The sequence below is a fragment of the Natrix helvetica genome (assembly GCF_964273705.1).
Source record: "Natrix helvetica genome assembly, chromosome: 8".
Taxonomy (NCBI): Eukaryota; Metazoa; Chordata; class Lepidosauria; order Squamata; family Natricidae; genus Natrix; species Natrix helvetica.
The window spans coordinates 6,553,640-6,579,934 of NC_138559.1; the positions used below are offsets into that span (position 1 = coordinate 6,553,640).

The 26,295-nt window shown below is 44.6% G+C and overlaps 2 protein-coding genes and 1 long non-coding RNA gene across 3 annotated transcripts in view; 2 read left to right on the forward strand and 1 right to left on the reverse strand.

Annotated features, from left to right (window-relative positions):
• The window catches only part of LOC309396083, a 171,433-nt gene extending 167,117 nt beyond the window's left edge, over positions 1–4,316 (forward strand). Inside the window, exon 2 of the long non-coding RNA XR_014176032.1 lies at positions 3,305–4,316. This is a non-coding gene — a long non-coding RNA (uncharacterized lncRNA). The remainder of the gene's footprint in view (positions 1–3,304) is intronic.
• Positions 4,317–9,981: 5,665 nt separating this feature from the next.
• Positions 9,982–15,407, reverse strand: TM2D2 (TM2 domain containing 2). Its single transcript, XM_081960834.1, has 4 exons — positions 15,126–15,407; positions 14,350–14,437; positions 13,524–13,639; positions 9,982–11,842 (listed from the first exon to the last, which is right to left on the reverse strand). The coding sequence occupies exons 1-4, from the start codon at positions 15,353–15,355 to the stop codon at positions 11,629–11,631; spliced, it is 648 nt and encodes a 215-aa protein (XP_081816960.1). The 5' UTR covers positions 15,356–15,407; the 3' UTR covers positions 9,982–11,628.
• Positions 15,408–20,953: 5,546 nt separating this feature from the next.
• ADAM9 (ADAM metallopeptidase domain 9) overlaps positions 20,954–26,295 on the forward strand; it is a gene marked incomplete at its 5' end in the record, with an annotated part of 46,681 nt that continues 41,339 nt past the window's right edge. The window contains one exon of the mRNA XM_081960686.1: positions 20,954–21,145. Within this exon, the coding sequence (XP_081816812.1) occupies positions 20,954–21,145 (192 nt within the window). The remainder of the gene's footprint in view (positions 21,146–26,295) is intronic.

Genomic DNA, 26,295 nt, shown 5'->3' on the forward strand with positions numbered 1-26,295 from the left:
ACCTACTTTATTTTCTTCCGTTCTTTAGAGATCAGGAAAAGCATCACAGTGAAACCACTACCTTGCTGAACCAACCAATGTGAATCTCTTTGCACAATTCTGTCCTCCTCCATTTCTTCCTTCTTCTGCTTCTCCCTTTTTTCCTTTCTCGTTCCCTCTCTGCACTTCTTCCTTCTCCTTTCTCTTCTCCATTTTGTCCTCCTCTTCCATCCATTGCTTCCACTTTTCCATTTCTTCTCTTTCTCTGTTTCTTCTTTCTCTTCTTCCATCCATTGCTTCTACTTCTCCGTTCTCTTTTTCCATTTCTTCCTTTTCCTCTTCCATTGCTTCTACATCTCCATTTGCTCTATTTCTCTGTTTCTTCCTTTTCCATACATTCTTCTACTTCTCCATTTGTTCTCTTTCTGTTTCTTCCTTCTCTTTCATCCATTGCTTCCACTTCTCCATTTGTTCTCTCTCTCCCCGTTTCTTCCTTCTCCTTTCTCCCCATTTCTTCCTCCCATCTGTCGTCCGTCATTTTTTGGCTGCCTTCTACGGTTTCAGCGGCTTGCGTGTCCTTTCCCCGAGTGAAACAAAGGCAGCCCTTGCTGAAGAGATTAGACCGTGGGTTTTTGCTGTGCTTCCAAGCAATACTTGAATTGACATTTGGAAAACGGTGGAGCTTCTTTGGCAGCTGGCGGGATTTAGAGCAGGGGGTATTGTTGGTTAAACTACTTCAAAAGATGGTTTTGTCCACTGATCATCTTTGGATCTGTTCAGGAATGAGCAGCTCACCAAGAACCAGTAAGCTGAGCATTAAACATAACCTCTAAAATCCCCCCTAAGGGCATGCTTGGCCTCAGAAGCTCTCAAGGGAGGGGAAAGTTAGCATATGGAGGTGGCCCAACCTGGGATTTTTCTGATAGTAAACACTTATAAGCTGCTTTATTAAGAATACAATGCTGCTAACTCTGGCTGTTAGATTGCCTGAAGCCAGCTTTTCCTTGTTATTCATGGGAATCTGACCTCACTTCATCTCTCTAGCTGCCTGATCTACCAAGTCTCTTTAGTTAAATTAATTTCTGCCTCTGCTGGCAGATACCTGCCTCCTAAATCTTTCCCTTTCTTTTTTTTCTTTCTCTCTTTCTTCCTTCTTCCCTTCCCTTCCTTCTTTTCTTCGTTCCTCCCTTCCTTCCTCCTTCCCTCTCCCCTCAGAATTTGCATTGTGAGCCATAGTGGCACAGTGGTTAGAGTGCAGTCCTGCTGCTGCCTGCCGGCTGCCTGCAATTTGGCAGTTCAAATCTCACCAGGCTCAAGGTTGACTCAGCCTTCCATCCTTCCGAGGTGGTTCAAATGAGGACCCAGATTGTTGGGGGCAAGAGGCTGACTCTAAACCGCTTAGAGAGGGCTGTGAAGTATGTGAAGCGGTATATAAGTGCTATTGCCCTTCCTTCCTTCCTTCCTTCCTTCCCTCCCTCCCTCCCTCCCTCCCTCCCTCCCTCTTTCTTTTACAGGAGAAGAGCTGATTGATCTTCAGGTAGTCCTTGAGTTACGACAACAATTGGGTCTGAGATTGCTGTCACAATGCAGTTGCAGAGTGTAATGTCCTGTTGCTAGCAGTCCTGGATTGCCATCTCATCACAATCCCAAAGTATGCAGGTCGTTAAGTGGGAAATGGAGGGAGTCCCAGATGAGGAACAGGGGAGCATTGCGTGTGAGTTGGGAGGCTGCAGTGTGGCATGAACTTAGGGAGGCTGGGAAAAGTGAGCATGAGGAACATGTGTGCAAGTGCTAGAAAGCTCAGGGTAGGAGGATACTGGTAGGTGCGAGCAAGCAAAGAGGGAAGAAAGGCACAATGTCAGCAAAGGAAAGCTGGGTGGGAAACTTACCCGATCAATGTTTTACTTCCCTTTGGCTTCCCCACTGATTTACCCGATCAATGTTTTACTTCCCTTTGGCTTCCCCACTGATTTACCCGATCAATGTTTTACTTCCCTTTGGCTTCCCCACTGACTTACCCGATCAATGTTTTACTTCCCTTTGGCTTCCCCACTGACTTACCCGATCAATGTTTTACTTCCCTTTGGCTTCCCCACTGACTTACCCGATCAATGTTTTACTTCCCCCTGGCTTCCCCATTAACCTTGCTAGTGGCAGCTGGCAGAGAAGGTCAGCAACAGTGATCACATGACTTCAGGATGCCGCAACCCATCCTAAGGTGAGCTGGTTGCCAAGCATCCTAATTTTGATTAAGTGACCACGGAGGCGCTATAGTGGCCAGAACTTTGAGGACCGGTCCTAAGTCCCTTTGTTCAGTGCCGCATAACTTTGAACAGTTGCCGAATGAGCGCTCATAACTCAAGGGCCTACCTGTATCTCCATCAACATTAAGTGTCGATCTGGGGTTTCCAAACTTGGGAATTAAGACTTGTGAACGCCCATGCCGGCTAGGGTTTTCTAGAAGTTGAAGATCACAAGTCTTAAAGTTGCCAAGTTGGGAGACACACAGACACACTGTAGATGATCCCAGATTGTGAAATGCTTGGCTTCTGGAAATATTGTGGTGATTCTGCGTAAAGAAACCGATAGTTGCCTTTTAAGAGAGAGAAAGTTTGGTCAATTCTGAGATTACCATCTTTGGTTTTGGTGACGGTCTTCCACTGTTTTTTTCCTTCCCACTCTTTTCTTTAACCTGTCCATTGTATATCTCTGAGCGGTGCTAAAGAACCCGAACCGGCGGAGGAAAGATACATTTCCTCAAATTTCATCATGGTTGCCTCTAATCTCACCTACTGGCAGAATCTTTCTTCTTTCTTTCACTTTTCAAGGATCAGTAGCATTTTGTAATGAAAAGTGTGCTAACTTCCTTCCTTCAGGTACCTCAAGAAAACAGTGATGTATACTGAACAGGGTCATAATAAGGCTTTATGCAGCCAGTCACGTGCTAGAGAGAGTGAAGTCAATTCAGAGTGAAAGTTCTGCTTTTTGGCCTAATCCAGGGATCAGCAACCTGCCGCTCTGGAGCCTCACGTGGCTCTTTCATCCTTCTGCTGCGGCTCCCTGTTGCTCCAAATATACATCACAACCGCCAATGTGCGACACCCGCTGGCACATGATTTATTGAGCTTTTCGACCCCCAGTAGGCCAACCATAGTTAAATCCAAGAAAAGAAAAGTTTCAGAAGAAAACAGAACGTCTAATTCAACTCCACATGCTCGTTTTGTGGCCGCTCAGGAAATCGTCAGGCATGGGAAGAGTTTTGTGGCTCCCTGAGTTTTCTTTTCCTGTGAGAAACGGGTCCAAATGGCTCTTCGAATGATTTAAGGTTGCCGATCCCTGGCCTAATCATATTGGACTTTTTGGTTTTTCTTTGAAGATGTTTTGCTTCTCATCCAAGAAGCTTCTTCAGCTCTGGAAGGATTTACCTGTCCTTATAATCCTTCCATTCCCCTCCATCCAGTCAGAGCTGAAGAAGCTTCTTGGGTGAGAAGTGAAATGTCTTCAAAGACATGCCAGAAAGTCCAGTTGCCTCTTGTAAAAGCTCGTTTGGGACAACCATGATTGGATGATTGAGAATCTCCATGGACATAATGCCGTGGTACATCAATACTCATCGTTAATTGGTTCCGGGAGGCACAATCAGTACCCCAAATAATGAGTACCAAACAAATGTTTCCCATAAGGAATAATGTAGTGAGTCACAAGGCAGCCAACTTTGACAAGTGCTAGCTTGTGCATTGAGTACTAAACAAACGATGAGTACCAGGGCAAAATTTTCACATCAAAATGCATCGAGTACCAGATTCAAGGCGTTTCAAAGCAGTCGAGTATAATGGAAAACTAAATCCAAGAATTGGCGGAATGGGGGAGAACCCCTGATAGTTGAGACTTTTCTACTTTTAGCAATTCCTTAAGTGCATGTTTCTCTTCTCTGTTCTTGGGATAAGTTTTGAACATTCTTGTGCTGCACTCAGTTCATAAGCTGCTGTTTTTAAAAGGATATATTTTTTTAAATCTACTGCTATAAATATATATTATGTGCCCAGCTACTTATGTAAAACAGTCAGCTAAGGAGGTCAGCAGCAGTAGCTAAAAGCCATTCTACTGCCAATGGAGCTGCCCGGGGGGGTTATTGTTATTTATGCACACACAGACTGATTTTTAGCTTTTTAATTATTATCTTTTGTTACATTACACACAATGACCACTGCATCAAACAATCTTATATCAGGCTGTTTATTATAGATTTTTTCCCCCTGCATCCCAATGGGTGTTAGTTTTGTCATTTATAACACGGATAAAATCCTGCCAATCTCAATAAAATGAGTTTTCCTGTTTTTTTTTTTAATGTGAATTTTCTCAGAAATCATCTCAAGCAGAACCATTGACTCACTCTAATGAAACAAACTTTTTAAACGATTCCAGTTATTTTCACTAGCTTTGCAGCTAAAAGCAGGTAAAAATATTTTTCTCGCTTCGCAATGTTGTTATCCTTTCTTCCAAGTAGGGCTCATAAGCCCAAATTTGGTGAGAACTCATGTCCTTTACTTGGTTATTGCTACTGTTTTGTTAAAGACATGTTGCGAATTATTGTACAAGCGGTCCTTAACTTATAACCACAACTGAGCCCCTAAAATTCTGTTGCTATGTGAGACAGTTATTAAGTGAGTGTTGCTCCATTTTACAGACTTTCCAGCCACAGTTAAGTGAATCACTGCAGTTGTTGTTAGTAACACGGTTGTTAAATGAATCCGACTTCCTCGTGGACTTTACTTGTCAGAAGCGGGTGTGCTCGTCGGGGCTGCAACCCGAAAGAGGAACTGCCCAGGTGGCATGCGCAGACCGGAAAACGAACTTCCGGTTTTTGGTGTGTGCATACGCACCGTCCAGCTAGTTTCCTAGTTACTGGTGTGCATGCGCATGCAACCATCAGCTGGCCGGTATGCATGGCCACGCTGGAAAACAGAAGACCGTCTCCCCCAGTTTACGGCACTGTTGCGGGCACAAAAGCCAGCTGATCATCGCGGGCACATGTGTGCCAGAAACCTGGAAGAGGAACGTGTGACGCCACACATACCAGGCGACATGCACACGTGCCATAGGTTCGCCGTCACGGAGCTAGTGCATTGGGTTCTTGGTCCAGTAGGTCGAGGGTTGTCCACATGTACAAGCTTTTCCACCTTTATTTGCTTTTTTGCATTTTATTTTCTGTTTGTTTCTGTTTCTGTTTATTTGGATTTATATGCCGCCCTTCTCCAAAAGGACTCAGGGCGTACAACATTACAAAAATACACATCCCAAAGTTAAAAAAATTATATACATATCCAAAAAAAGAACCAAATTTAAAAGACAATACATTTAAAATAAGTTAAAATTAACAGGCCAGGCTGGCTTGCTGGAAAAGCCAACTTTTTAGGGCCGTCGGAAGGACCGGAGGTCAGGGATAATGCGAAGCTCCGGGGGCAGCTCATTCCATTTTATCATCTTAATGAAAATGTTAAAAGTTGGGAGCTTTTCCAGCTTTGTAGGAAACACTGGAAGTGAACTTTGGACATCCTACAGACAAAATATCTCCTGGGGCTCCTGAGCCCAGCGACCGAAGGACATTGTCCTTAATATAGGAGAAATAGAAATGAGAATTGTTTCTATAGAAATACAGGTAAAACTCGAAAAATTAGAATATTGTGCAAAAGTTCATTTATTCCAGTAATGCAACTTAAAAGGTGAAACTAATATATGAGATAGACTCATTACATGCAAAGCAGGATAGTTCAAGCCGTGATTTGTCATAATTGTGATGATGATGGCTTACAGCTCATGAAAATCCCAAATCCACAATCTCAGAAAATTAGAATATTGTGAAAAAGTGCAATTTTCTAGGCTCAAAGTGTCCCACTCTAAGCAGCTAATTAAGCCATAACACCTGCAAAGGGTTCCTGAGCCTTTAAATGGCCTCTCAGTCTGGTTCAGTAGGAATCACAATCATGGGAAAGACTGCTGACCTGACAGTTGTGCAGAAAACCATCATTGACACCATAAGGAGGGAAAGCCTCAAAAGGTAATTGCAAAAGAAGTTGGATGTTCCCAAAGTGCTGTATCAAAGCACATTAATAGAAAGTTATGTGGAAGGGAAAAGTGTGGAAGAAAAAGGTGCATAAAGAGCAGGGATGACCGCAGCCTGGAGAGGATTGTCAGAAAAGGCCATTCAAAAGTGTTGGGGACTTTCACAAGGAGTGGACTGAGGCTGGAGTCAGTGCATCAAGAGCCACCACACACAGACGGATCCTGGACATGGGCTTCAAATGTCGTATTCCTCTTGTCAAGCTGCTCCTGAACAACAAACAACATCAGAAGTGTCTTACCTGGGCTAAAGAAAAACAGACCTGGTCTGTTGCTCAGTGGTCCAAAGTCCTCTTTTCTGATGAGAGCAACTTTTGCATCTCATTTGGAAACCAAGGACCCAGAATATGGAAGAAGAATGGAGATACACACTGCAAGATGCTTGAAGTCCAGTGTGAAGTTTCCACAGTCTGTGTTGATATGGGGAGCCATGTCATCTGCTGGTGTTGGTCCACTGTGCTTCATTAAGTCCACGGTCAACGCAGCCGTCTACCAGGAGATTTTGGAGCACTTCATGCTTCCTTCCACAGACGAGCTTTATGGGGATGCTGACTTCATTTTCCAGCAGGACTTGGCACCTGCCCACACAAAAGCACCCAAACCTGGTTCAATGACCATGGGATTACTGTGCTTGATTGGCCAGCAAACTCGCCTGACCTGAACCCCATAGAGAATCTTTGGTCATTGCCAAGAGTAAGATGAGAGACACGAGACCGAACAATGCAGAAGAGCTGAAGGCCGCTATTGAAGCATCCTGGCCTTCCTTAAAACCTCAGCAGTGCCACAGGCTGATAGCTTCATTGAGGCAGTAATTGCTGCAAAAGGGGCCCAAATCAAGTACTGAGTACATATGCATGCTTATATTTTTCAGAGGTCCGATATTGTTCTATGTACAATCCTTGTTTTATTGATTGCATGTAATATTCTAATTTTCTGAGATTGTGGATTTGGGTTTTCATGAGCTGTAAGCCATAATCATCACAATTATGACAAATCACGGCTTGAACTATCTTGCTTTGCACGTAATGAGTCTATCTCATATATTAGTTTTACCTTTTAAGTTGCATTACTGAAATAAATGAACTTTTGCACGATATTCTAATTTTTTCGAGTTTCACCTGTAGGCCTTGAATCAACGGGGAAAGCATGGGGAACTCATGGTGAAATTCCTCCATTCCTCCAATTGTACTTCTTGCCACTTAGGTAGCAGAATTTCTAGAACAACACCTTGCCTCTTCTAAAAATCACCTTTAAAAATAATTGACCAAACTTGACTGAAATCTTTATGTGCATCTGCCTGGTTTTTATTTTCTTTATATACTGTATGTTTCTGCCTTGAAATAAACACCTGTGAAATGTATATATATAGGCTCTTCACTGCTGTATGGGCAGAGGGGCAAAATTTCGGAGACTCGGAATGATTCATTTTGACCTGTTGTCCTACCAGGGCAATAAAATATTAGGAGAACGATAAGGTTGGCTACATGTCTTCTAAGAGTTGGTTTCATGCAGATGTTGGTGTGATATATTTTCTTTTAAAAACATTAAGAGGGGAAGAGCCAAAGATGGACGAAGATTCTTCATTGATTCAGATAGATAGATATAGAGATGATACCGTGTTTCCCCCAAAATAAGACAGGGGCTTATTTTCTTTTGACCCCTGAAATAAGCGGTTGGCCTTATTTTCAGGGAGGTCCTATTATTTTTGAGGTGCAGGAGGCAGCGAGCTGGTCACCTCATGCTGCTGTGTTGCAATATTTTTGGGGAGGGCTTATTTTAGCGCATGCGCTCAAAAACCAGATTGAGCTTATTATCCAGGGAGGTCTTATTTTTAGTGAACGAGGGTAGATATAATAGAGAGGTATGATAGAGATAGATAGGATAGAGATGATAGATATAATAGAGGATAGATAATAGATATTCAGAGAGGTACAGCGTGTGTGTGTATGTGTGTGCATCCAGACAAAGTCCAGTTTAAAATACACACACACACACACACAATTTCAAACTGGAGCTTGTCTGGACTGACTCCATGAAGAATGAATGGCCAGCCTGCCAGCTGCACAAATCATGCTGAAAATGGGAATTTCCTCCAATTCATTCTGCTTGGCTAGTAGCATTTCATTAACCTCAGCAACTTTGAAGACGGACTTCAACGTCCAGCGTTTGCCAGATACCAATAAAGGAGAGTATTGGTAGCTCAGGGTTGAAATGGACATCATTAGCACTGATGGTGCTACCTAGTTCGGATAGTGAAATGTCTGCACGGAAACAAGCAAGCTCAGAGAGCACCAAGGAGCCTCTTGTTTGCCAGATAGCATCTCAGAGTGGCGGGAGTTGAAAAAAGCTGCCTTAACAGATGCCCTTCCATCATTGTTGTGGACAGTTGAGCCATTCCATGACTGTTTCAATTGTGAGCCATCTGACTCCTGGAGTTCCCAAATTTAGGGGGGGGGGGGAACAGTACTTCCTATATATTCCATTCCCTGCTGTCCCTATTATGACTGAAATACCTTAATGAGCCACTGGGGGCAGTATTTCCATAAAGCGGATGACTACAATCTGTAACAGTGATCGCTAACCTTTTTGTGCGCACCGGTGTACCCATAATGCAATACACACACGCCCTATCCCCCGCACATGCGCGCACCACCACCCCTATTTTGGGCCTGGAAGGCCTGCACCAGCCTGAAGCCAAAACGGGGTGTGGGGGTGCCATGCACGGCCCCTAAAATGCAATGCGGGCACCCATACACATTGCGGCAGAGACCCGAAGACCAGCTGGCTGACGGGAGGCGCACGTACATGCGCGGTGGAGCTGGGCTGGGCAATGGCTGGCGTGCCAGCAGAGAGGACTCTGCATGCAACCTGTGGCACAAGTGGTCTATAATAATCTTTTAATGACCCCATAATCCCTTGCGGGGTGGAGTCAGGCAACTGAATGGAGCTGAGTGTTTACTGGCTGGATGCTCTTCCTGTCACCACTGTGGAGTTTTTTTTCCAGCAGATATATTCTCATTGTGCCCAGAGAAAGAAATATCTGCCTCTACCTAGGAACTGGGTATGTCTAGTTTAATGAAAAGAAGGACTAGGGGAGACATGATAGCAGTCTTCCAATATCTCAGGGGCTGCCACAAAGAAGAGGGAGTCAAGCTAAACTAATTTGAATGAGAAGTGAAGGGTCTTTGTAGCAGTGTTCTGATACCTCAGGGGTTGCCCCAAAGAACAGGGGGTCAAGCTATTTTCCAAAGCACCTGAGGGCAGGACAAGAACCAATAGATGGAAACTAATCAAGGAGAGAAGCAACTTAGAACTGAGGAGAAATTTCCTGACAGTTAGAACAATTAATCAGTGGAACAGAAGTTGCCTCCAGAAGTTGTGAATGCCCCAACACTGGAAGTCTTTAAGAAGATGTTGGATAACCATCTGTCTGAAACGGTATAGGGTTTCCTGCCTAGGCAGGGGGTTGGACTAGAAGACCTCCAAGGTCCCTTCCAACTCTGCTATTGTATTGTATTAAATTCACAGCCTACTGATTATGAGGTGACAGTTCCCCCTCTAGGCCACCGCACCACTCACCTTATAATCTATAATAGCACTTTCAATTCCTCACTGAGCAACCGTTCAAAGTTACAACAAACACCTCCCCCCCCCCCCAAAAAAACCCCATATGACTCAGTTTCTGAAGTTCCACATTGGCTCTGGACGTATTGTAGGCTCAATGGGGGAAATAAGACAATACAACGGAATCTATAGGCAGCACTGATTCCCAATTGCTTTTGTATGGATAACAAAGCAATATTGTCAAATACACAACACCTCGGACTGGCTCTCCTTTTTAAAGGCACCTCAAACGTTACAAAGAACACCCATCACATCTCACACTTTTGAGAGTTTTTACTCTTATTATACAACATCTGGAAAGTTCAGCCGTCCATCATGTTCTGTTATATACTGCAAAAAGGAATACATTTCGATTTCAGGCTTTGGAAAGGTAAACCTCCTATCAACTGCCATACAATGTCGCAGAGTAGAAATGGGCAACCTGTATGCTCCTGTTGCATGCAACCGCTATTAGAAGGATTATTTTGCTTATGATATCTATTCCTTCTAGGCATATTTCCAAAAAGTGGCTGGATTCTAAATGTGGAGATTTGATTAAGGAACCAGAGCTGCTGTGTTTAATTTTTAGAATGACTGATTTGTCTTAAAAAATCAGTCTCCAACAATTCTCTCTTAAGGGGGAGATATGTCACTGTTTAGGGGTGGGGCAGTGGTGAAATCTATTTTTTTTTGCCTCCGATTCTGTGGGCGTGGCTTGGTGGTGGTGTCATGTGACTGGGTGGGTGTGGCCAACTTTTCCCCACTTTTTAAAGCATTTTTTTAAATGCTGGTTCAGGCGAATAGGCCGGAAAAAATGCTTTAAAAAGTGAAGAAAGCTTCAATCAGCTGTGAGTCACGTGATTGTCAGAAGCTTTTTTTTAGCTTTTAAAAGTATCTTTTCCCCTGCCTATTTGCCCAAACTGGCAGGAAAGAAATGCTTTAAAAAATGGGGAAAAAGCTTCTGGCGATTGCGCGGCTCACAGTTGAGCCGCGCGATCCTCAGAAGCAATTTTTTTTTACTCCCAGTTCGCAGAACCAACAATAATCGTCCCTACCGGTTTGGCTGAACCAGGAGGATTTCACCCCTGGGGTGAGGGAAACCAATGCCCTTGATGACTTGTGGACTTCAATTCCCAGAATTCCTGGCTGGCTCAGGAATTCTGAGAACTGAAATCCACAAGTCATAAAAGAGCCATGCTCCCCCACCCCTGCTTTAAAGGATGAAGGGCACTGCTTTTTCAGTTAACAAGCATATGCTGGGGTTGACTTTACCTAAAGAAAAAGACTCTTGCTTGTCCATACCTGCATTGTAAAATGAGATTTAAGAACGGAGAAAGATTGTTGGAGATTATCCATGCACAAAGACATAAAGAGGGGCTTTATTTAGGGACTTCTTGCTTGCACTCTAAGGGGGAAAAGAGTGCCACTCTCCTAAAATTGAAAGTAAATACACATCACCATCTTTTAGTACGGCCTTAAACCTTGCAAATTCCTGCCAGCTAATTCCAGCCGCACGGACTGATTATAAAAACTTCTGAACTCACAGCAACAAGAACCCAGGGCTGGGGACTCATGTATAGAAACGACCATGGCACAAGCTGAAATACGGGAGTGGAGCGCAGCACGTCCAAAACGGCATGGAATCCATAAATAAATGTACAGTCTTCCCGTAAGGAGGAGAACAACTTTGAAACAATGAGGTATGTATCTCAAAAATTGTGGTTGGCATTTTTTTTTCTGTTCAACCCCCGTCTCAGTTCCATGGGAAAAGAAAATAAATACATCGCCTCCAGTCTCTTTGGTCGTCATGGATCTTATCACAAGCAGTAGGTCGTGTCAGCCAGGCTGCCCCTCATCTTTTTTTCTGCTTGGGATTAAGTCCAACCAAAATGATAAGCCTTTTCAGCCACCAAAATGATAAGCTTTTCAGTAAATGGTGCACCAGTTGCTCCCATCGCTGGGCATGAGTCCCCCGGTAATTAAAAGAATCAGGTCCACAAACCACCAGATGCCGAGTCCTCCGAGAGTCAGCAGTTTCCCCACTGCTGTACCTGTGTGGCCCAGGCAGAAGCGGTCCACTCCAAAGCAGCCCAAGAAAAAGGAGTAGAGGAGCGTGGTAATGAAGTAGTGTCCAGTGTATCTGGAATTCAAAAGTCGCCAAGAGAAAGGGAAAAAATTTTCAAAGGAAGGTTTAGGTATTATGCACAGCACGCCCTAATGCAGGGGTCTCCAACCTTGGCAACTTTAAGACTTGTGGACTTCAACTCCTAGAATTGAAGTCCTTCAACTCCGGGAGTTGAAGTCCACAAGTCCTAAAATTGCCAAGGTTGGAGACCCCTGCTCTAATGGATGGAACATGACACTGTGTGGAATAGACCAGGGGACTCCAACCTTGGCAATTTTATGACTTGTGGACTTCAATTCCCAGGATTCCTCAGCCAGCTGTATTTACCCAAGAACTATGGCTGTAGTATGTGTATTTACTCACATAGTATGGCTGTAGTATTATGTATCATCGTTCTTACTCCCCACTCTTATTGGTATTATTATGATTATGATTATCATTTTTCTGTTGCTTTGCACGTACAGCGAAAGCTTCTGCACCGGAGACAAATTCCTTGTGTGTCTAATCACACTTGGCTAAATAAAATATTCAATATGATACAGAAGAGAGCCATTGAGTAATTCCATTCTAACTCCAGGGGCTGATTTTATACTGTTTTGTTTTTGTCAAGGATAAGTCCTAAATAATTGCATGCTTGGATAGTGCAGGGCACCCTCAACTTATGATTGGTCACTTAGTAGCCATTCAAAGTTATGATGAAGCCCCTAAAATATACTCAACAACCCAATTCAAAATTACGACAGGCACCTCATCCCTGTATGGTTACGCCACTGTGTTTTGGGTGCTCTCAGTGTACATGCAAAGCAACAGAATAATGATAATGATAATCATACTAATAATAATACCAATAAGAGTGGGGAGTAAGAATGATAATAAGGATAAATAACAATACAGCCATACTACGTGGTTAATATGTAATACTACAGCCAAACTACCCCGGTAAATACACATACACATACTACAGCCATACTTCCTGGGTAAATACATATGTAATACTATAACCATACTACATGAGTAAATACACATATACAGGTATACCTTGTTTCTCTGAAAATTGTACAACAGGGTCTTATTTTCTTTTGACCCCCTGAAATAAGCACTGAGCCTTATTTTTTTGGAGGGGGGGGTCTTATTATTTTTGAGGTGGAGAAGGTAGCGAGCGTGATAACCTCATGGCCGCTGCTGTGTTGCAATATTTTGGGGGAGGGTTAGGGGGGCTTATTTTGGGGGGAGGGCTTATTTTAGCGCATGCGTTCAAAAGCCCTTGGCCTTATTATCCAGGGAGGTCTTATTTTCAGGGAAACAGGGTACAGGCATACTACGTGGGTAAATACACATACATATACTACAGCCAAACTACGTGGGTTAGTATATATGTAATACTACAGCTATACTAGATGAGTAAATACACATACACATACTACAGCCACACATGGGTTAATACATATGCAATACTACAGGCATACTATGTGCGTAAATACACATACACATCCTACAGCCATACTATGTGGGTAAATACACATTAGACAGCACTATGAGAATTACTGGTACATGTTCAGGTTTTACTGATGAGCAGAGAAGTTCATAAAACCAAAACAGAAAAATTACTGCTACGAATGTGCTGCACTTGGCTTCTGCATGGTGATCCTGCCCTGTCACCTGAAACCACAAAAATTGACCAAGAAAAGGAACTCACTTTATACACGGCTTGTTCCCACGCAGAAAAGTTCGCTGTCCTGCACACTCAATGCCATCCAATGCCCTGCAAAGGACGCGAGTGTGGCTGACGTCGCTGTATGCTTGGCCACCGAACTGTTACAAGGACAGAAAATAGCAAAATGAATGCAAGATTTATTGGCTGACGTTCCTTGGTTACTGTTCTGACCCAGGATTCCCAAGAGCATGAAGCAAACTCCTTGTCCTGACAAAAAAAAGTTTTATCAATTGACCGTGAATTCTACTCATTCACATCCAGCAAAGTCTTTCAAGGGAGGATTTACTGTCACAGACCTTCTCTGGCTTGGAGAGCTGCCAGGCCGATCTCTGCAGAACTTGGCCAGGAGTCTTGGGAGAGTCACCAATGAATGAAGTGAACTAATGGTCTCCTGCAAACTCCCCTCCCCTTTCGCTCCTCTTTTAGTTCCTGTGGAAGGGGCCATTCATTGTCCACCTGTGGCCTTACTCGCAAGTCGACCCGTTTTTTAGCTGTTACCTTCGTCTGGTAACATGCACACACTGGGAACAGGCTCCAGCTGTTCTTCTGCCTCACTGATGTCTGACTCTGAAGGCAGCTGATAACTGGCATACGGCTCTGGCACCCTCTCTGCCTCTGACACAGAGCCCTCATCAGAGCCTTCCCCAGACTCCAGGACTGGCCCAGGTTCTTCCTCAACCTCCTCACTGTCCAAATCTGCTGCCAGCTCTGCTGGCAGGTCACAACAGTTACGTATTCCTTTGCCAATTAAAACTGAAATGTTCTTTATCTAAGAAAAAGACAACCGAATAATGACCTTCTTGCTCACCTTCAGACAGCCGTAACCCAATTCATCCCGCGCACTTGTATTCCCATTGTGGTCCACAGGGGCCTCACATTCTATGAATTCTTCAGGTCTGCATATAAATCAAGAACCAAGCTCAGATTTGAGAAACCGCTCCCAAAAGTTGCATTGTCCATACAGTTAGCCTGTAACTTGCAATCAAAAATTGAGCACAACATTTCCGTGGCTAAGCGAGACAGTTAAGTGCGGGTGGCTAAGTAGACTCCATGCCAGGAAGGAGTGGGGTTTTTTTGTTTTTTGTTTGCTGCTAGCCATGTTCAAGCTAAGTCTGGCTAGAAACGCACCTGAGATGTGCCACTGGACCCTGCCCCAAACAGGAGGGGACAGTCTAGGTGACTCCCATGATTCTCTGGGGCAGTTTCTTGGGGTGGGGTGAGGAAAGCCATGCATCCCCCACCCGGATCTGGTGATTGTTGGCTGCTACAAAGCCCAGGTTTTTTTTTGGGGGGGGGGCTTACATCCTTTATGCAGGGCCATTTTTAATGCTCCCCCTCCATTTAAATAAGCTTGGCCCCTCCCCTCGCATCTCAAGCCCCACCCCTTGTGTCTCAAGCCCCCCCCCCATATCATTTGTAGGACCATTTTTAATGCTTTTCTCCCCAACTTAATAGGCTTGGCCCCTCCCCTTGCTCAAGCCCCTCCCCAAGTCATTTGTAGGACCATTTTTAATGCTTTTCGCCCCTAATTTAAATAGGCTTGGCCCCTCCCCTCGCCCCTCAATCCCCGCCCCCCGTCCTCACAGGTAGCGGCAGAGAATCAGCGGGGCGTACGGGCCTTGGTACTCCCAGAGGCTGGCGGGGGTTGCATGAGGGGGCCGCTGCTGCCCTTCTGCCTCTCGAGCGCCGGCGGGGCTCTCGGTGGCGTTGTGCTGGTGGGTCCGGGAGACCCCCTGCAGCAGGAGCAGGTTGCCCAGCAACAGCGCCGCCTGACCACACAGCAGCGCGTAACAAATCGGCCCGCCGCCCGCCATAGCGGAGACGGCGCACTTCCGACTTCCGGCCGACGCCGGTCGCTTCGGAATTACGTACTTCGCTCTGGCGGCGCCTTTCCACCAATCGCAAAGCAGTCCCACTCGCCTCGCGGCTCCGTCCAATCAAAAGCGAGGCTTGTCAAGGGGCGTCGCCGCCGTATGTACCATAGAGAGACAGAAATAGAAGGACCGTTGAACCTTCAGGGCCAAAGCTCTGTGAACCGATCTGGGACGGGAAATCTCTTCGGGATGCCATGCGGTCCCTAAGGTAAAGCTGGCGGAACTGTGCTCTGCTGCCACCTAGAGGCCTTCAGAGCTTTGCAGCCTAAATCCTGCGTCTTTTATGCCGAAAGAGGCGCTTTCAGTCGTCACTCCTCCCACTTTCCCGAGTGTAGCCTCGATTGGTCCGCGAGGCCGCTCCCGGCATCCAATAAGACCCAGCGGTAAAAGAAGAATGGCGCTACACAGCCTGGCCAACAGATGGCAGCAGCGATCGCCAGTTGCTGGAAGAGAAACTAGGTCGTGATTCATTCGACTTATGGAATTTGCAGAACACGTGGAAACGCTGCCAAGTTTGATGTCTTATATATTGTTATATACTGTGCAAATCAACCTTACATTTAACTTACGCCCAGAAATTTACATTAAAAGCCTGTTCCCCTCCCCCAAGCTTGGTGACTTCATCTTATGTGGATACCCATCTTAAAAATGTTTTTCAAAGTTTGAAAAACACCGAATTAGCTTAAACCAAATAAGGATGTGCAGATGATGCCACTCTAATGGCAGAAAGTGAGGAGGAACTAAAGAGCCTCTTGATGTGGGTGAAGAAGGAGAGTGAAAACGTTGGCTTGAAACTCAACATTAAGAAAAATAAGATCATGGCATCTGGCCCTCTGAATTCCTGGCAAATAGAAGGGGAAGAAATGGAGGTAGGGACAGATTTTATTTTCCTCCAAGATCAGCGCAGATGGGGACTGCAGCCAAGAAATTAAAAGAGGCTTGCTTCGGGGGGGGGGGGGGGAGCTATGGCAAATCTAGACAGCAGATTAAAAAGCAGAGACATCACTCTGCCAACAAAGGTACGTATAGTCAAGGCTCTGGTTTTCCCAGTTGCAATGAATAGCTGTGAAGGTTGGACCATAAGGCAGGCTGAGGGCCAAAGAATGGAGGCCTTTGAACTCTGGTGCTGGAGAAGACTCCTGCGAGTCCCTTTGCACTGCAAGGCCATCCAACCGGTCAGTCCTAGAGGAGATCCACCCTGACTGCTCTTTAGAAGGCCAGATCCTGAAGAGGAAAATCAAATCCTTTGGCTACCTAAGGAGAAGGAAGGAATCCCTGGAGAAGAGCCTAATGCTGGGAAAGATTGAGGGCAAAAGAAGAAGGGGACGACAGAGAATGTGGTGGCTGGATAAAGTCACCAAAACAGTCAGCATGAGCATAAATGGACCCCAGAGGATGGTAGAGGACAGGGAGGCCTGGAGGAATGTTGTCCATGGGGTGGTGATTGGTCAGACACGACTTTGCAACTAACAGCAAAATAAGGATGTACTTTAGCTGATGCAGCATCCCAAAATTGAACAAGGTTCCTTCTTGGCAATGAGAAGTTAGCATGTTTCCAAGAATCAGCTGGGAGACGTCTTGAGGCTTAAAGGTAGGTACCACTTATTTTAATTGATGAATGATAAATGAAATTGTGGGTACTGTTGGAAGAAATGTCCATCTGGGTTCAGTTCCAAGTGGGGAAAAAGACACTGGGAAACAATGGTGGCTGCTTGGAAAGATGGTTTTAATGGTGGACAGGACTAAATGGCTTGAGGTCCTGGGGAAAAGGGCAGAAATGCTGAGCATACCCGGGTTTTATGCCCTCTCTGGGCTTTTGGATTTGAGCTTGTATTCTGATTGGTTGTCAGACTCCCATGGGGCCATGCAGGGGCAACCCTGTAGGCTGTCTTGAGTCCCAAGCTTGGTTGAGCCTTGCTGGGTGGTGTAATCTTCCCCGATACCATGTGGTGAGATGGGTAGAGGGCTAATCCTACCTTTGTTGGATCTTGGCTGAGGGCATTTGCCTATGAATAGACCTAGCTATCTCTTTATCTCTTAAATGCCGGACACTGCTGTGGGCCATTCTGGAATATTCTTTCCCACCCTATTCAGTATTTTTATTAGCTTCTCCCTTGTAGTAGCCATGCATATTTACTGCCTGTTTTTATTGCTGGTATCATGTTGTGTTTTTTTAAGTTTTTGATGTCTTACTTCTCTTACCAGTTTTGTGGCATTTTTGCCGTTTGTTTGTGACGTCACTAGTTTGGTTGTGATTGTCCAATCTCCTTGCTTCATTCACAAAATTTGTGCAGGGTGTGTTGTGCAGTTGGCATTGTGTTCTTCTTGGATTTCTGCTTTGCTTCTTTCCATCCTTTTGTTTCAAAATAATTTTTATTGAACTTATTTATACGTTAAAAAACAAAACACAAATTTCCACTCATTACAGCCATTCCGTATCAGTATCATTAATGTAATTCATATTTAAATAAGCTCTATTTCTAATATACGCTATATTATATAGTCGCTTAGAATATAGTAATATTTACAGGTACATACAGAGTTAGCATACTTGTTGTAGATAAAACTTAATTCTTGTGCGATATCTTGTATCTATCCTCCAGCTATTTATACCATCTACTCCATACTTTATAATACTTCTCTATCCTTCAGTTCCATGGTCAACCTATCCATCTCTGCAAACTCAAGTACCTTTCTTATGATCATTGCATCTGAACGGATATTATTATGTTTCCAATTTTGAGCGAATACGATTCTTGTTGCAGTTAATATATGCAGTATTATACCCCCCCTTTTTTTTGTAATTCACCTGCATTACAAAACTGGGAGAAAGAAACTGGATGTAGCATGATATTTTCTGGATGTTAGTTTTGGGGGCCTTTGCTTTCAAGCTGTTTTTTTCTTAACAGATACAAATTTGGAATTGTGCTTAAGTTGTACAATTGTATGAGGAGGATTGGTTTGCTGCTCCAAGGAAGCGTTTGATATTTTCTTCGAGCAATAAAATTTCCAGAGACTATTTCAGGTGCTTTACCATCTCAGTTGTATTCCATTGGGGAGAATACACTCGTGATCCTGATACCTTTTGTCACTAAGGGGCAATAACCATGTCCTTTTTTCAGCTTGTTTTCTCTATCTCATGTTGGTATTTATTTTTTTGATGGAAAACCGTTCAAGTAAATTGTAAAAAGGGAAAGAATTAAAGGCCTCTTGTAAACGTTATTATGAAGCAGGTTCATGGATATCCGTTAACAATTTTGAGGGACCAATTAATTTGTCCTTTGATGCAAACTTTTGGAGACGATGAAACAGCATGCCAGTTTCATCATGTGTGAGGGGGTAAGAAATCCCTAAAACCCCTCGGGGTGTGTGTGTTCTGTTAAGATACAGCCTGTTGTGCCTTCACATGGCTTCTACTATACTGCTGTAAAATGACTTCTACTGTTCAACACAGTGCAGTTGCCATCGTGACAGCTTCACAGTACTCCACAAGGGGGCTCCCTCTGGTAAGGGGGAAAATCAAACATTAGAAATTACGTTTGGTCTGGACATTTCCCCCCTATAAATAAATAACCGGACAATGCCAGGTTATTGGCTAGTAATTTATACAAGTAAATTGTAAAAAAGGGAAATAATTAAAGCCATCCTGTAAATGTTATTATGAAGCAGGTTAATGCATATCCGTTAACAATTTAGAGGGACCGATTCATTTGTCCTTTGATGCAGAATTTTTTGGGGATGATGAAGCAACTCACTTGTTCAAAATTTCAGCTTTTGCTTGAAAACATGACCTTCACCCTTTTTATCTCTGCAGTAGAAAGGAAAAGAAGAAATCACAAGCCAAAAGGGAAGCTAGGTGTGGACTGGGTGCATCTTGGATGCCAAGCAAAGCAAAGCAGAGCAGAGCAGAGCAAATAATAATTTTAGTGTCCACTAATTAAATGGGTTGGAATTCACTCTCTTTGCCAGGCAATGTGACCTGGAATTGCTTCATTTGCTAGTGATGAACGACTTACAGGCAGTCCTCGACTTACGACCACAATTGAGTTCCAAATTGTAGAGCAAGGCAGATGTTATACAAGGTTTGCTCCATTTTGCCACCTTTTTTTTTTTGGCCAAAATTGCAACCCAGCAAAACAGAGGTTATCCTTCAGAGGATAATCAGAACTGCAGAAAAAACAATGCCTGCCACCTGCCTTCCACTGAGGACCAGTATAGTGCATTGGTTGAAGAGAGGGCCGTGAAAATATCTACAGACCCCTCACATCCTGGACATAAAATGTTTCAATTCCTACCCTCAAAACGAGACTATAGAGCACTGCACACCAGAACAACTAGACACAAGGACAGTTTCCCCCCCCCCCCCATGCCATCCCTCTGCTAAACAACTAATTCCCACAACACAGTCGAACTATTCACTAAAGCTGCATTACTGTTACTATTAGTCTTCTCATCGTTCTTATCACCCATCTCCTCCCACTTGTGACTACAGGACTGTAACTTTGTTGCTTGTATCTTTACGATTTATATTGATATTGTTTCCTGATTGCTTATTTGTACCCTGCGACTATCATTGTACCTTATGATTCTTGACGAATGTATCTTGTCTTTTTATGTACGCTGAGAGTTTATGCACCAAAGACAAATTCCTTGTGTGTCCAATCACACTTGGCCAATAAAGAATTCTATTCTATTCTATTCTATTCTATTCTATTCCATTCCATTCCATTCCATTCCATTCCATTAATTTTCTCCTATTTCTCTATTCTCTCCTCCTATTCTATTCTGTTTATTCTATTCTAATTCAATTCAATTCTAATTTTCTTCTATTTCAATTCTATTCTATTCTATTAATACAATACAATAGCAGAGTTGGAAGGGACCTTTGAGGTCTTCTAATCCAACCCTCTGCCTAGGCAGGAAACCCTATACCGTTTCAGACAGATGGCTATCCAACATCTTCTTAAAGACTTCCAGTGTTGGGGCATTCACAACTTCTGGAGGCAAGTTGTTCCACTGATTAATTGTTCTCACTGTCGATTAATTGTAATTAACTGTATTAATTTTATCCTATTTCTCTATTCGCCTTTCCTATTCTATTGTATTCTATTCTATATTTCAATATCTATTCTATTCTTACCCTATTTCTCTATTCTATTCTATTCTATTCTATTCTATTCTATTCTAGTTGTTAGGTGGGTCATGCAGTCATTAAAGTGAATCTACCTGCTCCACGGACAACCAGATCAGGTCAGAAGTGACTTCTGATGAGTCAAACCAGACCGACTGGTCGTTGTCGTATAGGGTTTTCTCCTGCCTGAGCCGGGGGCTGGACTAGAAGACCTCCAAGGTCCCTTATTCCCTTCTCTCCTGGCTAAGCCAGATCCTCTAATCCGCCGGGGGTGGGTGGGTGGGTGGCCGGCTGGAGTGGGGAGAGGATCAGCGGCTCCTCCCCGGGGGTGGCTCCCGGGACAGGGGAGGCCCGCCTCGGAAGCCTCCATAGCCGGAGCGGTCCCGAGCTCCGCTCCGCCGGCGGGGATGCGGACAGCTGCGAGCGCCCGCGGCTCCCGGCTGCTGCTGCTGCTGCTGCTGCTTTGGGCGGCGCTGAGCTTCTCGGCCGAACAGCCCGGTGAGTCGGCCGCCCCCTCCCCAAATTCCGCCCTGGCCGCGACTCCCGGGCATCGCCCGTCTCCCGGCTGGCCACGGGCAACCTCCGGGCAGGTGCGGAGGGTAGGAGCAGGGCAGGAGGCCGGTGGGCTTCCCCGCAGGGAAGGGGGGGAGAGCCGGGGGAGGATGCCCCGGTGGGGCCCGTGTTCCCGGCTGGGCGGAGGATGCTGGGCGAGGGGCTTGGAGGGGGGGGGAAGGGGAGAAATAGGGGAAGAGGTCGGCCGCCAACGGCTCGGCTCGGCCCGCAGAGCCCCCGGGTCTGGTTAGGAAGCTCGATGGAGGCCGCCCGCTCTCTTCCACCCCGGCTGAGAGATAGGGGGGGAGAGAGAAAGACAGGGGGAGGGAGAAATAGAGAAAGAAAGAAAAAGAGAGAGTGAGAAATAGAGAGAGTTAGAAATAGAGAAAGAAAGAAAGAGAGTGAGAAATAGAAAGAAAGAAAGAGAGAGAAATAGAAATATATAGAGAGAGAGGGAGGGGGAGGGAGAAATAAAGAGAGAGAAAGAGAGACAAATAGAAAGATATATAGAAAGGGACAGGGAGAAAAAGAGACATAGAGAGAAAGAGAGAAAATAAAGAAAGGAAGAGAGAAATAGAGAGAGGGAGAAAGAGAGATAAAGAGCAAAAGAGAGAGAAAGAAAGAGAAAGAAAGAAAAGAGAGAGAGAAAAGAAAGAGAAAGAGAGAAATAGAGAGAGGGAGAAAGATAGGGAGAGAAAGTGAGCGAAAGAGAGATAAATAGAGAGAAAGAAAGCGGAAAGAGAGAAAGAGAGAAAGAAAGAAAAGAGAAAGAGAGGGAGAGGGAGAAATAAAGAGAATGAAAGAGAGAGAGAGAGAAAGAGAAAGAAAGAGGGAAAGAAAGAATGAGAAAAAGGAAAAAGAGAAGGAGTGGGAAAAATAGAGAAAGAACGAGAGATAGAAAGAAAGAGAGAAAGAGGAAGAGAGAAAGAGAGAAAAAGATTGATAGAGATAGCTAAATAGATGGGTGTGTGTGTGTCTCCGCTGCCTTTGTGGCCCCCTCCTTGGAACTGCTTCTCCGGCTTCCTGTTTCACCCAGGAGAAAGTTAATTTGGAGAAGCCCCTTTGATTATGACGTGATGTCCAGACGGACGTGGGTTTCGGTGTTAGGCTTCACTTTCGTGTCTCGTGTGAACACAGAAAGGGTGCCAAAGCCGCCTCTCTCTATGGGGTCCAGGAGTGTTATGGGGAGGGGGTTGGATGAAGCAAGATTGGAGCTGCTGGGGGAAAATAGACTTACATGGGCACACATGTAAATAAATCCTATCCAAGCTTTTGAGTCAAGGAAGAGAAAGTTTGTTTTTCAAGAGCATTCCCCACCCACGTTGGCTGAAAGTGAGAGTCAAAGTCCACACCTTGCTGGCTGGAGAATTGTGGGAGTTGAAGTCCACACCTCTTCCAGCTGCCAAGGTTGAAAAACAATGAGTGGAACGTTTATCTGTGTCCTCCGGGTCACCCGAGTAGTGCAAATGTTTCCCGTAGTCTGCAATTTTTCCTCTGGAAATCCCTTCCTCCTCCCACACCATTCAGAGGGTCTTCATCCTAAATTGTACAGCAAAAAGTCTGTAGAGATTCTCAGCCATCCAGGTCATGGATGTTCCAAAGGGGCTTTTTCAGGAGGCAACTGGGATTGCTTGTTTTTTCTTTTGAAGACGTTTCACTTCTCATCCAAGAAGCTTCTTCAGCTCTGACAGGATGGTGGGGAATGGAAGGATTTATTCTCCTTGCAGACAGTTATACATTTGCAGCCTCTTTAGAGGGTCATTGAAGCCCTTGGAGGTTATTCTGTGTCCTCAGGGTCACCTGAGTGGTGCAAATGGTTCCTGTAGTCTGCAGTTTTCACTCTGGGAATCCATTCCTACTCCCACACCACTCAAAGGATCTTCATCCCAAATTGTATAGCTAAAAGTCTGTAGAGATTCTCAGCCATTCAGGTCATGGATGTCCCAAAGGTGCTTTTTTCAGGAGGCAACTGGACTTTCTTGGTTTTTTTCTTTTGAAGTTGTTTTGCTTCTCATCCAAGAAGCTTCTTCAGCTCTAACTGGATGGTGGGGCATGGAAGAATGTATGTTCCTTGCGGACAGCTGGTCATTTGCATCCTTTCAGAGGGTCATTGAGGCCACTTGGAAGTTTATCTGTGTCCTCAGGGTCACCTGAGTGGTGCAAATGTTTCCTGTAGTCTTCAGCTTTTCCTCTGGAAATCCATTCCTACTCTCACACCGTTCAGAGGGTCTTCATCCCAAATTGTGTAGCTAAAAGTCTGTAGAGATTCTCAGTCATCCAGGTCATGGTTGTCCCAAAGGTGCTTTTTCAGGAGGCAAATATTTTCACGGCCCTCTTTTTGATTCCTGCAGTGTTACAGGTCTCAATGGAAGGCAGATTGGTAGCCTTTTTTTCCCCTGCCGTTCTGATTCTCCTCTGAAGTCTCTGTCTATCTTGTTGGGGTGCAGAGCCAAACCAGACAGTTATAGAGGTGCAGATGGCATACTCAATAATTCCTCTGTAGAACTGAATCAGCAGCTCTTTGGGCAGTTTTATAATTATAATTATAATAGGAGACCAAGAACATAGACCTAAACTTGTTCCAGCCTTGTGAGCATGATGCAGGGAGAGTGCTTTAAATGTTTCTCTAAAATGAGCAGAAGAGAGGGAAGTGTGTTTACTAATCTCTACAAGTCCACACCTGCCCTCTCTTTGCAGGAAATAAATTCTATGCCATATTAAATCCATCCAGGGTGTTGTAGCCCACCAGCGGCCAGGGGAGCTGGCATCAGATTTGGACAGTGAGGAGGTTGGGGAGGAACCTGGGCCAGTCCTGGAGTCTGGGGAAGGCTCAGACGAGGGCTCTGTGTCAGAGGCAGAGAGGGGGCCAATGCCACTCCACTTCACTTCAGTCCATTCCATTCTCTATTTACTATTATTTTCTATTTTCTATTATTTTCTATTTTCTATTCCAATCCACATTCTATATTCTCCTCTCCTCTCCTCTTCTATTTTCTATTCTGTTCTGTTCTACCTCTAATTCTAATTCATACTCTACTCTTGATTTTAATTAAGGGAGTTTGGCCTCCCCCATTGACTTTGCTTGTTGAAAGCCGGCTTAGAATATTACAAATGGTGATCCTGTGATCCCAGCACATGGTCTGAATTTTGTTCCCATGACCACGGGAACGCTACAACCATCGTAAGTGTGAACAATGATCTGAAGTTTCTTTTTTTAGTGCTGTTGTAACTTCAAATGATCACTGAATGAATGGTTCTAAGTTCATACCTGTGTATGAAGCCATTACATTGCATAGAGTAGCAGGGTTTCTCAAATATCCGTAGAATAGATTTAAAGAATTCTGTTCTCTTATATATGTGTCAGTTTTGTGGCCCTCCAGCAGTCAGCAGAGCTGACCGGCAGACTCAGACAGTGAGGAGGTTGGGGAGGAACATGGGCCAGTCCTGGAGTCTGGGGAAGGCTCTGACGAGGGCCCTGTGTTGGAGGCAGAGATAGGGTCAAGGCCGTCTCTGACAGTTATCAACTGCCTTCGGAGTTGGACATCAGTAGAGCAGAAGAACAGCTGGAGCCTGTCCCCAGTGTGTGCATGTGCAGAGTTGCCAGGAGAAGGGAACAGCTAAGGAACAAGGGCTGACTCAGGAGTAAAGGCACAGGTGGACGATGAATGGCCCCTCCCAGAGGGAATAAAGAGGAGCGAAAGGGGAGGGGAATTTGCAGGAGACAATTAGTTCAGTTCATTGGGATGAAGATCTGTTGCTGACTTCTTGCCAAGTAATTGCTGCTACAGCATGACATTTTGAAGATATCGGTCTGGATAAAGGCCTGTAGCTGTGAAATCTCTTGAAGGACTGTTGGCCGGGACTTTGCTGGAGAAGAATTCCCTTTAACCTAAATAAAAGGTGTTTTATTGGGATGAGGAGTCGGCTTCATGATCTTGGGAAACCTAGGTCAGATCTGTTGCCCAAATATTAGATGAGATTTAAAATGTTCCCATTTCTGGCTGATTATTGTCCTGCATTCAAAACTAGCCATTGGACAAAGAGCCGTGAAATAACACAGTATCGCTTAATGGATGGAGGAGCTGCTCACTTGGTTACGGAAGGCATGCAACACGAACTCCGTTTCTTCGATATATTTTTTATTACCAATATTATTTGCTGCATGGGATGGGCCTGTTCCCCTTCGTTGAAGACGAACTCTCTCAAAATCGGCACGAGGAGGATGAGAAGCAGGAAAGAGTTCATTGCAAGAGGTAAAAGCTCATGGGAAACTATCCAAGCTCAACTTCCTAGTAATGAGATTATAAATCCGATTACCATCTTTTGGATGAACCATTTCCCCAAGCATCTTTCCTCTGGGGATAAGAGAGAGAAGGAATTAATAATGTGGTGTCAAGATGTCGAGCTGCAAAACTGTAAATGTTCTCATTTCAAGTTTCCAGTGGTCAGTTTGGTAAGCTGAGTGACTTTTTGTTTTTGGCAGTATTGATCTAGACTAGAATAACAGAGTTGGAAGGGACCTTGGAGGTCTTCTAGTCAAACCTCCTGCTCAGGCAGGAAACCCTACACTACTTCAGACAAATGGCTATCCAACATCTTCTTAAAGACTTCCAGTGTTGGGGCATTCACAACTCCTGGAGACAAGTTGTTCCACTGATTAATTGTTCTAACTGTCAGGAAATTTCTCCTCAGTTCTAGGTTGCTTCTCTTCTTGATTAGTTGCCACCCGTTGCTTTTTTTGAATCAAGTTTTTGAAGGAGCTTTTGAATCAAGATGAGATCAGGAAAGGTTTGGGCAGGGCTGGCCTTTTTGAATTAGTCTGGGGTCAGACGTTCAATGTAGCTGTTTCCCCAGATAAGGATACACAGTTGGAAGGGAACTTGTAGGTCATCTAGTCCAACCCCCCGCCCAAGCAGGAAACCTTACACCGTTTCTGACAGATGGCAGTCCAGTCTCTTCTTGAAAGCTTCCAACGATGAGGCTCCCACAACTTCTGAATGCAACTTCTGCTCCATGGGTTAATTTTTCTCACTGTCAGAAAATTCTTCCTTATTTCCAGGTTGAATATCTTCTTGATCGGTTTACATCCATTGTTCCTTGTCTGGCCTTCAGGTGCTTTGGAAAATAGCTTGACTCCCTCCTCTCTGTGGCAGCCCCTCAAATACTGGAAAACTGCTCTCATATCTCCCCTGGTCCT